The 14,181-nt window shown below is 37.6% G+C and overlaps 1 protein-coding gene and 1 long non-coding RNA gene across 4 annotated transcripts in view; one reads left to right on the top strand and one right to left on the bottom strand.

The window, feature by feature from the left end:
• The window catches only part of LOC101474016 (contactin-associated protein-like 4), an 87,387-nt gene that overhangs the window by 61,155 nt on the left and 12,051 nt on the right, over nt 1-14,181 (bottom strand). For all 3 annotated transcript variants that reach the window (XR_013101333.1, XM_076891468.1, XM_004553489.3), the window contains exon 2: nt 8,644-8,754. Coding sequence is in view for 2 of the 3 variants with exons in the window: in XM_076891468.1 (XP_076747583.1) it covers nt 8,644-8,754 (111 nt within the window). In the remaining variant the exon portion in view is untranslated. The remainder of the gene's footprint in view (nt 1-8,643; nt 8,755-14,181) is intronic.
• LOC143421767 (uncharacterized) lies at nt 6,818-10,271 on the top strand. The gene is made up of 3 exons (XR_013101334.1): nt 6,818-6,911; nt 8,660-8,789; nt 9,692-10,271. It is a non-coding gene; the product is annotated as an uncharacterized LOC143421767 (long non-coding RNA).

Below are 14,181 nucleotides of genomic sequence, written 5' to 3'. Positions count from 1 at the left end.
GCTGAAATTATAATCAAAGCATAAAAAATATTATTCAACACACTGAACAACTTTGTGAAGGTTAAAGGAAACGGTCCTTATAGAGAAAGTGTGATTATACCAAAAACAGCTATAATTCGTTCTGATGTTAAAGCAGCTTGTGCTCAATTATATGTGTGTTTTTGGCTGACAAATCTATTGTTCATTATTGTTGTTGTTGTTTTTGTTGTTGTTGTTGTTAGAGAGATTAGAGAATGTTACGCCATAGTTCTTTGTTTTTTTGTTGTGTTTTGTTTTGGGTTTTTTGTAGCTCATTCCATTTATAGGCAGCAAAGTATTTAAATCCAGTTTTTCCAAGCTCAGTTTGAATAAGAGGTACAGCTGATGTTAAAGTGTCCTGGGATCTGATATTGTAAGTGCTGTGTTTAAATTGAGTCAGAAAGCAGAGGTAAGCAGGCAGTCTTTGCAGTATAGAGCCTCCTAAATAAACACCGTACATACATGGTTATCACATTTTTCATGGCTGACGAAGAATCACCTGTGATGAGTTGTAAGGTACAGTGATACACAGAATTGAAAGGTTTAAATGTGGATTTAGGAGAATGCATACAGATATCACCAAATATCATCAGTATCATTATCTTCCCAGCACAATTCTTTTTATAATGAAAGACAATGATAATAGAAATATATGAATGCAATGTCTGCTTTTTTGTGAAAAACTTTTGAGTCTGTGATTAAAGCCCGCTGAGTCACTTGGTATCAGTAGAATTAAAAGTTTGAGTTTGAGACTTAAGCAAAAATTAAAGAAAAATCACTTCTGCTCTGCTCACTTAATCCTTTGTATCTTCTCAAGGAGTAGGAAGTTCCAGAATTTTCTCCGAGAACATTAAAGGCCTCCCAAATCCAATTTAATGTAGAAAAAGTTAAATGTTTTTGCATAGCCAGTGATATTACTTTCACACAGCCAACCCTTTTGGAACCAGAATCTGATAGTTCTTCGAGGAATCAATTTCCCTCCAAACGAGATATTATCATTTTGATTTCCAGCTTTTCTACTTAATTACAGTGAGATTACACATTAGGATTTTGAAGCTGACCTCAAAGTTGGGCCCTGCATGTTTGTCCAAAGAGACAGATGATTGAATACCCTCATCTGGTAGTTCAGATGTGTTCAATGCCATGGCCAGATTGCCTCAATAGTGACAGCTTCACAATTAGCTGCATGTAGCTAACAAAAGTCTGTTTTCCCATTATTTCTGCTATGTGAGGAAAAAAGGGAAAAGATTGAAATGGGGAAAAGCAAGGAATGGACAAAAGACATCAAGCATGTCAGTCTCACTGCATAAATTATGTCAGGCTGAGAAAAACTGGACAGATCTAATTAAAGATTAAAAAGTACTGTTCTTTGTGGACATTTGATCGATCATAAGTTAATAGAAATGGGAAAAAAAGAAAAAAATTGGGCTGTCTGATCAGCTGCTTGATTGATTTTTTTTTCCAAGGTGTGCTCATCTGTCCAAATCTTGTATACCGCAGCTCACCAAACCTATCCAAAAAATGGCAAGTTATCTTGTCTGTACTTGAATGTTGCAGCAATTTCTGTGTGTAGCAATTGAAGCTTTCAGGTTGAACAGATCAGAATTAACGTATTGGGTGAGAGAGAGAGGACCCAAACACAGGACACATAAGCAGGTTTTAAAAAGAAAAGTGAATTGTTGAGTTTTTGGCTCTACAAAAGTCCAACATGATCTGACAAAGAGAATGCATGCACACATGGAGGACATACATGGGGACGTACATGGGGCAGGTGGAAAAAATTAAGTCAGGACAGACAAACCCAAAGACTGGAGCACTACTGTAAACAAACCACGAGTGCTCTTTTAGCAACTCACTGGTTTTATGCATATGATTCATATCATATGACTGGACTTTGACAGCCCTGTTTCCGTGTATATTCAAAAGAAGGTATAATATCTTATCACATGTTGTGAAATGAATTAAAAGTAGTCATAAATGTAAAAAATATCATTAATACTATTATATGTCATAAAGTAGAGATGTAGTTGGGCGATGAACAAAACTATTTATGATCCGATTGCATCAAACATCATAATTAATTGACACTTTAAAATATTTGATCCAAGTCAAACAGGTCTCATTTTGTTACATTTTGTTTGCTTTGACTCCTCTCCTTTTGCATCTTTTCCTCGCCTCCTCTGATCCCATCTCTAATGGGAGGAATAAAGGCAGGAATAGAGGATATGCTACTTGGGAACTGATAAGGGGGAGAATGAAACAATAAGAATTTAGACAAATATAAAAGCAAACAGTAAAATCTAAACAAGAACCAAAACTTAATAAAAAGTAAACAAGAACCCGGGACTGTGAAGGTTTGGTTTAATATTTGTGACAGTTTCACTGGTTGCAGCGTTTGCTGGTGTCCATGCTGGACACTGGAGAAAAAAAAATGATATCATGAAGGTAGGTGATATGACAAGATTAGCATTCTTATGACTATTGTTACTATTACAGTAAAAACAACAGTAATCATTATTTCATTACTTCTGAGATTTCACAGTATATGTTGACATGGCAAGCTACAGTAGGATAAACTTTTCTTCTTCTTGGATGAGATCTGTTTTCAGTGCACCCCTGCATTTACTCTCATCTAATTTAAGTACTCCTGATTAGCCTGCAGTTCACACAGAATTACATGGCTGAATAGGTTGTGCACGTTTCTAAATGTTAAAGCAGTTTTTCTGATTTGATTTTGGTGGGAAATCAGTTAATGTTTAAACAGTTTGTTTCCTTCAGCTCATTTTTATTTATTTATTTTTTAGAAATCATAGAAATAATAAACACATGGTAGCTCCATTTTATTTTTCCAATAATTTGTTCCCAAATATTTAAATTAAATTTGCAAAAAAATAATAAACAAAATACAGTAAAATAAGGAAACAATAACTGTTTTAGGATATGAAGAAGGCCAGTTAGAGGTTTAGGCAACATTTGCATAATCATGGTTGCTCACAGGCTAATGCTGGGGTTAACAGTGCAACAAGACTGATGCGCAGTGATTCGAAGCAAAATTAGCAATCCATTTCTCTTAAACATCTGTGTTGTTCCATACGAGTCTGCTAAATGTGCTGGTAAATTAACTCTGAATAAGGTGGCTCCTTAGAGAATAACTATAGAGTATGAGGAGTGTTAGCAGCAGCTGGAGGAGACGTAAATGAACAGAAGCTGCTGATTTATTCACTGATTTCTTTGGAGAACGGTTGGGACTTTAAAATAAAAGCAGCTCTGGTTAATTAATCTGTTAACATGGACAAATTTTGGATTCTTTCTAGTTTTTGTGTTAATACTTTCAAAACGAAATGCAATCTGTTAAGGAATCCATAGTAATTCAGCTTTAGATTTAGAAAACTAATAAGGCTTTGTAACCTTAATGATCCCAGCTGTTAGTGCAAGAGATAAGTAAATGAAGCATTTCTTATTATTAGCAATAACTTAAATCCTCACTGATACTAAACAGTAGAGCCTGCAAGATTCTGTATTAGCAAACAGTTAAACCTCTCAGCTCAGAGGCTCCATACTGTCTCATGTTTAAAACATATTGTACACCTTGCATGCAAATCAGCTGTATCTTGCTGTGCATGTGTATATACCAATCAATATGAGTAAGGCCCTATGGTGGGTAACATATTTCCCTAACAAGTGAAACTTCACTAACTTGCGGGTTGCATCACGAAGGATATCCAGTGTAACAATATGCCAAAACAAAATGTGGAGCCAAATTAAGTACCATAGAGTGACACAGTACACATGTACAGGCAAAATGAGTGCTCTGATTTAGAAATGGTAGTTTCTTGTTTGCACAAAATCTGACGCACATCATTAGCTTCAGTTTCGTTTTTATTCCAAGTTTTATTCTATCTTCATCTCCTTGGTGATTTTTTTTTAACCGTGCGGGGAAAAAAAAAAGAAAAACTAACTGATGTTGTTCAGATGTACTTAATCTTCCTTCAGAAGCAACACATCTTCTGTTATGCAGATCAAACTCGGATCCGTAAACAAACGGAACAGGTTGACAGAAGTGGAGAAACACAGTGGGTGTGTTTGCTCACAGCTTTTGCCATCAAACACACCGAGGAAACAGAAACCTGCAGGCTGCGCTTCCTGCTGTCTGTTAGGTGGTGAAAATCATTCACATCCTGAGTTGTGTCAAAGACAAAGACATCAAATTTCCTTTTTGATTTATGTCTCTGGTTTGAGTGTAAAGCAGCCAAATGATGGTGACTGATGCACCAAAATTTTTTCCCAGTGACCACGTAGCCACACATTCAGTTGTTGACCTCTATCTTCTAATGTGTTTGCAAAATATTCTCTTTGCCGATTAGTCAAATCACAAGGTGTCAGTTGATGTGAATCCAGCTGAAATGTGTCTTTAATGTTGCATGCTGCACCATCAGACGTGCTGCTGCACCATCAGACGCGCTGCTGCACCATCAGAGCAGAAACAAAGGAGAGCTTCCCTCTACATCTGCTCAAGGAAAACACTGGAGAGTTAAAAAAATGACAATGATGCAGCAATAATTTATTAATGTTAAACTTCTAAATTTTATATGTGAATACTTGTGAGTATAGCAGAGGGAGGGATAGAATAGTTAAACTATTGTAACACTCTTTGGCTTAACTACATCACCAACCTTGCCTGTTACCTTTGAGCCTGTTTCCTGAGATGACGAGTAGATGTCATGAAAAATTTTAATCTAAAACAACAAAATGTTGGTAAATGCCAATGAGATGGCAGGATCCTGGGGTTCTGAAGTGCATACATCTGGTTTAAAGACAGCTACCTCTGAGGCGTGTTCAGGAAATTCGCTCAACCCACCAGTGGAATTAAAGAGTGAAAATGAGAATGTTTATCTACAATAAAATCTATACATCTGCATGAAGAGGATACATTTTAAAAAGTTATGACTTGATCAGAGTGGAAAGGATTCCCATAGCTGGTTACATTTTGCATCAGTGTCCCAATTCTGGTCAAATAACAGTATTTAATAAGATGGAAAAGTTATTGATTTGAATAAGCAGATAAATAAATAAATGATTGCATCCACTCTATTTTTCATCATAGGATTCAGTGGTGAGTCACAGAAATATGAAAAGGTTTCAGAAGCTTTCAAATCCATTATTTGATTTTTATTAGCTTTAAGAAATATATAATATCTTTGACACAATAGGAGAACGCTCTATGAATCTATTTTGGAGGATCGCACCTTCTATTTTAAAAGTCTTGCAAGCCCAGGATTCCTTTTATACTAGAAGGCACCGGTGAAAGCACAGACTGAAATATGAGCATTGAAAATGTCACTTATAATACTTCTTCAAAAAGAGGGGAGGAATATACTAAATTCCTAATATATGAAGTTTCCTATACCTCTGTAACTCTGTGTCATATAGTTTTATATTCAGTTTATGTTATTGTTTTTCTTTGTTTTGTAGGTTTTCTTTAATATTCTTGAGTTTTTGAATTCCTTTTATTTTGCATCAAGTCCATCATCATTCTGTGTTTAGTCTTTAGGATTTGTAGTTTTTAGTTCTCACTACTTTTGTATTCTATTTTCTGTTAGTGTTCAGTTATATTTAAGCCTTTGTGCTTTCGTTTATTCCAAGCTTGTATATGTTTGTATCTTATCAATTGGTTGTCTCTATGTTACATGTTTATATGTTATGTTACTTCCTGTCTTATTTTGATAGTCATTTGTGTTTTGTTCCTTACTTTTACTTGCCCATAGTCACGTCCAAATTCATGGGCTGCATCCTCCTGAGGACCCAGCCTTTGCGGTCTACGTGGGCCGGGTCCTCAGAAGGTCAGGTAGACCGGAAGTAAATGGCTGTGACGGTCTAGCCTTCAGATCTGCGTCACCGCTGTCTCGGTGGAGTTTAATAAACTCAGCTGTCTGCTCCTTCCTATCTAAAATATAACAGGACAGTGGTGTAAATTCTCGACCATCTCTCACTTCTGTTTAATCGGTTTTCTGTTTGATGTTTATTCAGCTGTGTGAAAACCACCCGGGGGATTAAAAAAGTTTTTTTTATCAAATCTAATCTAATGACTTTAATCTCAATCAAACCGATTTACTCACGAACAAATTAAACACTGAAAAAAGCCCAACAATAACATTTTTAGGTTGTCTAAGTGACTTATAAATTACGTTTAACCTGAGTAGCGAAAGAATGCGGTGATCTGAAAATGATGTGCCGGGAGTTGTGCCGTTCTCGGTGGCTTCAGTGACCCTCGAGCTTCCGGCTAGCTATCAAGCTGGTGGATAACAGATGTCTCCGAAGACGTTTTGCAAACATGTGATATCTTGATAAACTGAGCATATTTGAAGTTTACACAGCTACATTCTCGCCTGAAAATATGTTAAAAGTTTATTTTGTGACCCAGAAAGAGTAATAAGAGTAATTTTAAAACTTAGTACCTGTCATGATCCGGAGTCTGTGACTCCGTGTTTATGTTTTAGTTTATTATTATTATTCTGTGGTTTTGGTTACCTTGGGTGTTTGTACTCTTCTGTTTCATGGTTCATGTTCCTATGTTCTGTGTCCCCCAGTCTGTGTTAAGGTTGTGGGTTATGTCATTACGTGTATGTGTTTCCTGTTTTACTTTGAAGATCCGTGTCTGATCTCAGTGTGTTCACTTTACTTTTCCCCTGTCTCGTCAGGCCGGATTACTCCCAGCTGTGCCCTCCTTTTGTGTCTCATTCCCTCGTTATCCTTCTGTGTATTTAAATCTTGTGTCTGCCTCTGTTAGTTGCTGGTTCGTCTGCGTTTCTCCCGCCGTCATCCTGTGTGGTTTTTCCCTATGTTCGCCTCCTCGCCGTCTCCCTGTATCTCAGTTTCTTGTCTCAAAATTTCAGGTTTGTTTTTCCTTAGTTGTTCCCAGTTTAGGCTTTCTTAGTTTTAAGCTCACCCTCACCATCTCTGTTTGTGTCTACTTTTGCTAAATAAACTCACTTGCACCAGAGCTGCCGCATCTTGGGTCCTAAATAATTCACACACGGAATTGGTTGAGCCGCGCTATGAATTCTGGGATATGGTAGGCCACGAAGGACACACCAACCCATCCTTCAAATTCGGGGAAAATGAGGATGCATTTGTCGGCTGCATTTGAGTCTACGAATTTGGACAGCCTTCGTCGCATCGCTGTGACGTAATTGGCCTACAAATGCGGCCTCAGGAGGATGCAGCCCGTGAATTTGGACACCCCCTCATGTCTCATTTTCAGACTTGGTTCAGCTGTGTCTTGTTCCCCTGGTGTTTCCACTCTGTCCTAATTAACTTAGTGTATAAATAGCCATATATTTCCTCTGACCTCTGTTAGATTTTTTTTTTTTTGTGTCCCTTGCTTGGTTGTTGTCGTCCCTCATGTTTGCTGGGTGACTTTTGATTCTGCTGTTTATATTTGTTTTTTGGATTTGTGACTGACTTCTATAATCCAACTAACTTAGGTTCAGGTTGTTTATTAAGTTTTGCATTGAAACCTCTTCATTTTTGTCCCTTTTCCACCACTTACAACACTGGTTATATTCTAGTCCATACATTTCTAACTTCTAGCCTATACATAATTTCTTGTTATTAGCTTATTCTCAAAGCTCCCAGTGAAGTTATTCAGTTGAGTTTAAAAACCACACTGAGAGCACTAACAGGGAGGAGGGAGAGAGATCATATTTCTCCTAAATGTCAATGCCAGATTTAATTTGTGAGTAGAAGGGATTCAAACTCTTGAATGATCAGCCCATAATATTTAGTCATAGTACATCATTCTCAAACTGCAGGCTTACTTGCAGGAGTTTCCAAAAATAAAATGGGAGGCTGAACTTTTAGCTATTGGTCTACTCTGCTGTGAAAACTATTCCTAGTTTGAGTTCAGGAAATTAGGCTTAAAACTTCTTGATTGAGTTTATAGTTAGGGCTGGGTCAAGTTGCAATAGACTGAAACTTCAGTGGGACTCTCAATGACTCTCAATTTTTATTTATTTATTTTTTTAAACTCTGCATGCAATCTCTGCCACAACTGCATGTCATTACCTTTTGTCTACTCTGTCCTGTACAGAGGTATTGCTTTTCTTTCCTTTCTTTACCCCTAAGCCTCCAGTGTGTGGGAGGGAGATGACTGCTGCTACTTGAGCCTTGGTTATTTCAGAGCTATCTTGCTCCCAAGCATCATGCTGTCCTTGTGCAAAAAGGACTGTTAAATCATTGGCATTAACTCTCTAATATTGTAGGTGTTAAGGGGCTTTTTACCATAATATAAGTGTTTGTGAATCTGTGCTATATAGAAAAACTAAACTTTAGTTTATCTAGCTTCTTAACAACAGCTCCTTTTAGAGTTATGCCCTCCAATTTCATATTGACAGTTGTACATGGGTTGCTGAAACACAGCAGTGGATGGAGTTGCTAAAATCTGCAGAATCGCTCATATCACACAGTTTCACACTTTCGTTTGAGTAAGTATTAATATGAAAAGTAATGCCTACCTTGTGCCCTAAGAACAACACTTAGGAGAATCCATGTGGAAAGCTAATGGAGTTTGATTTATTGATCAAAAACATTTCAGCCAAGACAAATGCAGTAATTACTGTTACTCACCTTCTCTCCGGTTCAGCTTGGCAAAGCCGGGTCCATGGCTGCCAGATAATTGTGATGAGCTCCTGAATGATGATGGTGGCAGGTTGGATACTAGCGGACTGTGACACACCTCTGAGAATCAGAGAACACATAATTTAAAACAATAGGTGAGCATACACCTCGTCATTGTTGCAAATGTTAAACAACAATAGAGATTAATGTTCATGATTAGCTTTAAGCTGTGTAGTGTTCTCGCCATCTGACAAAACACATTCATTTAACATAATGGCCAACAGTGGAGTGGATCAGTCATGTCATGTGAGGCTACTCATACTGTCTAATTCTTATTGACTATATTAAATTGATGCCGAGTGTGGTACGATACAACATTTAGCCTTTCTTTCAATTTACAGACTCAGCAGCATCTTTCAGCTTTATCAGTTTCTCCAAGGATTACATGAATATACATAATTACATTTTTACGTTCATTTAAAAAAACACTGCAAGCATAAGTTCAAGGCAACATTTTGTCAGTTATAAGCAATAAAGAAAAGAAATATGCAGATTTTTGTGCATTCATGTCTGATAAACAGTTATTTAACAAACTTGAGGATTGGACTTCAGCTAAATCCTCCTGCTAGATGATCTTTGTGGCCGGGAGCCAAATATCTTAGAGAGCTTGGAGAGAGAGATATCTCTTGGTGAGATTATATAAATGAAGCATCTTAAGCTTTGTTTAGTCAAGATTTAATCAGACTTTGCCTTCCTGCTTTGATATTGGATTTCTGCCTGTTCTGGGAAATTAGACAGAAAGTTTGACTTTGCTTTCACTTTCATCATTTTAATTGTGCTTAAACAACACGGTACAGCGATTTTTGCAATGTAAAAAGTAAAGCATTAAAAATCAAGTACAAAATTACTCTGGATTATAAACAAAAGTACTGACATTAAGGATAAAAATGATCAGAAGCTAAATACAATTGAACTTTTTGATAAAGCGTAAAAGGCATTTGTGTGTTTACACAGTTTAAAGATTATTTGCATAAAATGTTTTTTGTTTTTTTTTAAGATTCTACTCTGAAAGATCTACATCTGTGCACTTCATCTCCAAACAAAAGCACCTGTGTCTGGCAGCTGATAAAGGGGAGCAACTTAAAGAGAATGCATAATTATAAAAATCTACTAATGTCTCCTTGATACTTGAAAGGACTTCCACAATTGTCTACAGTCAGGTGTTCCTGTTCCTATGACAATTGATGATTTGCAATATATTTTTAGTTTTTCACCCCACCCCTTCCTGAATGAAAGTGCCATCTAGTCTATCTTTTCAATTATCAACTGAGAGAGGTGAAGCTGACAGCTGCATTTTTCATCCCCTTTCAATGTGTATGAAAAAGACACTTAGAGTCTGGACTTGAAAATTAAGGTGTAAACAGATCTTCTTTCAGTGAAACACCGAAAATTAAAACCGTATATATGTTTAGGCATACCATGGTGTTTGTGCCATTGCCTACACGAAACAAAATACCTATATAGATTTCCAAGAATGCCAAGGTTGGAAATTAATATGAAAGAGAGGTATAATGTGTACTGTTTGTGGTTTTGTGTGTCTAAAATTATGCAAAGATAAGAAATAAAGTTTTCATGAGTAAGAGATCATTTGATTCTTTAAGCGGAGAAGTTATTATGTAGTCGGTTCCCATTTCTGTGTTGCTGTCAAAGCTAATTTTGAATACAAGGTGTCCTTTAGCGGCAGTGTGTAGCGACAGTAGTGAGATGGATAGCTCACTTCCAACTAGTCACATATGGGTGCTCATACGTCACGCTTTCCTGATTTTTTTCAAACATTTATTTAAGTTAAACCAGACCATGTAGTTTTAGTTAGTTTTAAGTAAAAAAAGAAACTTGCAACACAAATGTCCAAACAGGACATTAACCACAACACCCTGCTAACTTCCAAATCTAGACCTTGTGCCTTAAAACACAACTGTTTTAATTTCTCAGGAAAAATATTGCTGCATTAAGTGCATCAAGGACTAAAAGCAAAGGTGACATTCTACATAGTGAGACAGGTATTTCACAAATAGGCAGAATGTGATGATGCAGGATGACTAGGCGTTGGTTGTATTTCCAGCAAACATATGTGATAAAGATATAATTCAAAACTGCAATAATAATAATCAGTATCTTTGAATATATTGTTCGAACTCCTATGAAACATTATAATACAAGATATTTCAGGCATTCTTGAATGTCAACATTTTAATGATTTAAAATATATTTGAAATTTCTCGTGTCCATTTAAAAAGAAATTTAAAGAGAACTTCGAGACCTTGTTCTTATTTATTTTGTTCAGTGTCCAGTTATTCATTTATTACATATTTGAAATGCAGCTTTTTGTGGGTTGAAATTAAAGACCTTCACTGAGTTCACCTATGCACATTTAGCAACAGAAAGCACAGGATAAAGTCATAGGCTGAGGAGTGCAATGCTTCTGAAACTGGACCACATTTCCTGGTTCCACTTCTTAAAAAGGGTGACCACTGTCCGGTGTCAATACAGAGGCACTATCCCTAACGTCTATCTGACGCTGCAGAGGTGTGTCAGTCAACTTTAAGAAACCCAAAGCAAAGCTTTGTCACTTTTTGACTGCTTCAGTGACCTCGGCCACCCTGATAAGCGAGTCATCCCCATCGTCCCCTGCTCTGCTTCCACTTTGAGGATCTCCTCAATTCCTCTCACATTCTTTAAAGTATTCTTTGCAACAACTGACTATAACCTCAGTTAAGGTCAGCACCACTCTGTCCCCACTGTATACACTTTGAAAAGGAGGTTGCTTGCCCTTCTGCAGTTACCTGACGGTTTCTCAGAAGTGCCGTGATGTTGGCTGAAAGTCTTGCTCGATGGCCTACCCAAACTCCTCCTACATCCAAGTTTTTGCTTCACGTACTGCAAGGACCTCACTCCAACTGTCCTTTTTGTACCTGTCAGCTGCCTCCTGAGTGTCACAACCTAACTAAGCCCAATAGAACTTCTTCTTCTGCTGTTTCACACTCATGTATATGAAGCTAAACCTGTGGATTGATAAATGTTGTAATTTTTCCAAATTGGATTCTAATGGTTGTAATACCTTTTAAGGGCTTCTCTTAAGAAAACTTAAGTTTAACTAACTTTAACTATTAGGTCTGCACTCACTCAATCATAACATTTTATAGGTCCATTAGCTGGTGTTGTTAGCTGTGAAGCTGCATAGACAATCACAGAATTGTGCATAATGAATTAAGCTGGCTCTGAACACTTACTGCTTACTCAACTGGAGCTCAGTTTCTCATGGAAGAGTTAAGACATAAAACAGAGACCACACAGTACAATTAAATTCTCTGGTACTCATTATACTCACTTTTTTGGTTATTTCTTTCCAGATTTATGTTTCCAGCCTTAGCATATTTTTAACACCATGTAGAAGCAGACAGTGTAGGCCAGGGGTGCCCAATCCCGGTCCTCGAGAGCTACCATCCTGCAGCTTTTAGATGCATCCTTGTTCCCACACACCTGAATCAAATGAATGGCTTGTTATCAGGCCTTTGCCAAACATGATGGCATGCTGAAGAGATCAAACCATTTGATTCAGCTGTGTTGGAGTAGGGATGCATCTAAAAGCTGCAGGACGGTAGCTCTCGAGGACCGGGATTGGGCACCCCTGGTGTAGGCTCTCAGAGGACTGGGTGTTAGGGCTAGTAATGGAGTGCTAGCTTGACAGGCCTCAGCCTAAATAGTGATATTGTGAATCATTAGCCCTGACAGCTCTTATAATCATAACTCCTGTGACTTTGAGAGTGCTATAAAAAGAGAACCCCTCCCAGTGCTCTGCACGCCCATGGCATGTATGAAATAAATATATATCCAAAAGAATGAACTTTACACACATTCTCTCATGCATCCTGCCATCGTGTTGTGTCACCAAATAGAGTCAACTTTACTCTGTCAGTGAAATAGCAGAAGCATTTATGAGTGGCTTCACCTAAATGAACAAGAGCTGTCAGATTTATTGGTATGGAGCTCCTTAATGATACTGGACTCTCAATACAGTGGTGCTTAATGTCTAACTGACTTTATTTTCTAGCCAGTAATGCCGAGCAAAAAATATTAGAGCCTCAAACTCAAATCTTCCTCAATCCTCCAATAAGAAGGTGCCAGTTAAGCTCACTGGGATGAGGAGGCGGATTCGAGTCCGACCTGTGGCCCTTTGCCGCATGTCATTCCCTCTGCTTTCCTGTCACTCTTCACTGTACCCTTTCAAATAAAGCTGTAAAAAGGCAAAAAATAGGTTTTTAAATCAATCCTCCAACAAAAATTGTAAGTACTTATTGCAAATACAACAGTTTGTTTCAGTAATACATACCAGGAAGTTGTTTCCATTAGCAGGGTAAGAGTTCCGTAGCATGACCACAAACAATAACACCTGTGCTTTTTTACTGCCATTGGAGTTATTAAAGTTTTGGTGTAACATACGGACATCCAGAGAAAGAGCTGTCCACTCACCTTTACATTTTCTTTAATCACAGGATACCAAAAGTATACAAAGAAAAAGCAAAGTATTTCTGGGGATAACATTTAATCATTTGGCATATTATTTATTTCGGATTTTGCAATGCCAGGCTGGCTTGCATTGCTTAGGGGCAGATGTTGAAAAAATTACTAGGTGATAAATTATTATACAGATAATAGTGGAGTCTCTGGATCACTGTGAATTATGTGCACCAGAGACCATTTTGCAGTAACATCACACCGGCAGCAATGCCCATTACGATGTTTATATTTCTATTTGTGAGCACCTAGGGACTACTTGTATTGACAAATCTGTCCAAAGAGAGAAAGACAGACTTCTAAACACCTGTTGAAGTACTTAAATCCATCCCTGTGGTACTTCCCACTACAGTTGGGATCTCAGGACTGCATTTTTTCATGATGGCGCGCTTACACAGACCCAATTAAGTATGTGTGTCTTCAGTTGTGTTTTAATTAAAAATAAGCTTCGTAATGTCACGTTTTTGCTAGTGTATATAGGTAGCAGAATGGGGCATTTCATCGGGGAGATCTCTCTTCTGCTCTGACTTGCGTGCCTTCATTCCAGCATGTATCTCTGGCTTGAGACAGGAGCCTGCCTATTGAATAGCTCCTGAGCTGCGACTGAATGCTAAAAAAAATGTTTCCAGTCCTGCCTTGTTATAAACACCTCTGGCATGCGGGTATTGTTTGAAACGGATGCTTATCCACTCAGAAACTGCCGGTCAGTAGCTCAGTTCACTGTTGTGTCAAACACAGTATCCAGGGCAAGTCATATCTTGCAAAGCGTATTACATCTTTCTTTCTTTTTTTTAAAGAGGCAACATGAGTAGATTTATTTTCAAATACCTAACAATGACACATAATGTCTTAATGCTGATGTTAAGTAGAGTTATATTTGAGGCTGGATATTGTGTTAGACTGTGTTACATTGCTGTTTCTATTGATCGTGTAACACCTTCAGAAATACAGTCACTACTCGCTGACACAAAT

Source organism: Maylandia zebra, linkage group LG13, assembly GCF_041146795.1.
Source record: "Maylandia zebra isolate NMK-2024a linkage group LG13, Mzebra_GT3a, whole genome shotgun sequence".
Lineage (NCBI taxonomy): Eukaryota > Metazoa > Chordata > Actinopteri > Cichliformes > Cichlidae > Maylandia > Maylandia zebra.
This window is presented reverse-complemented; position numbering and strand designations above follow the sequence as displayed.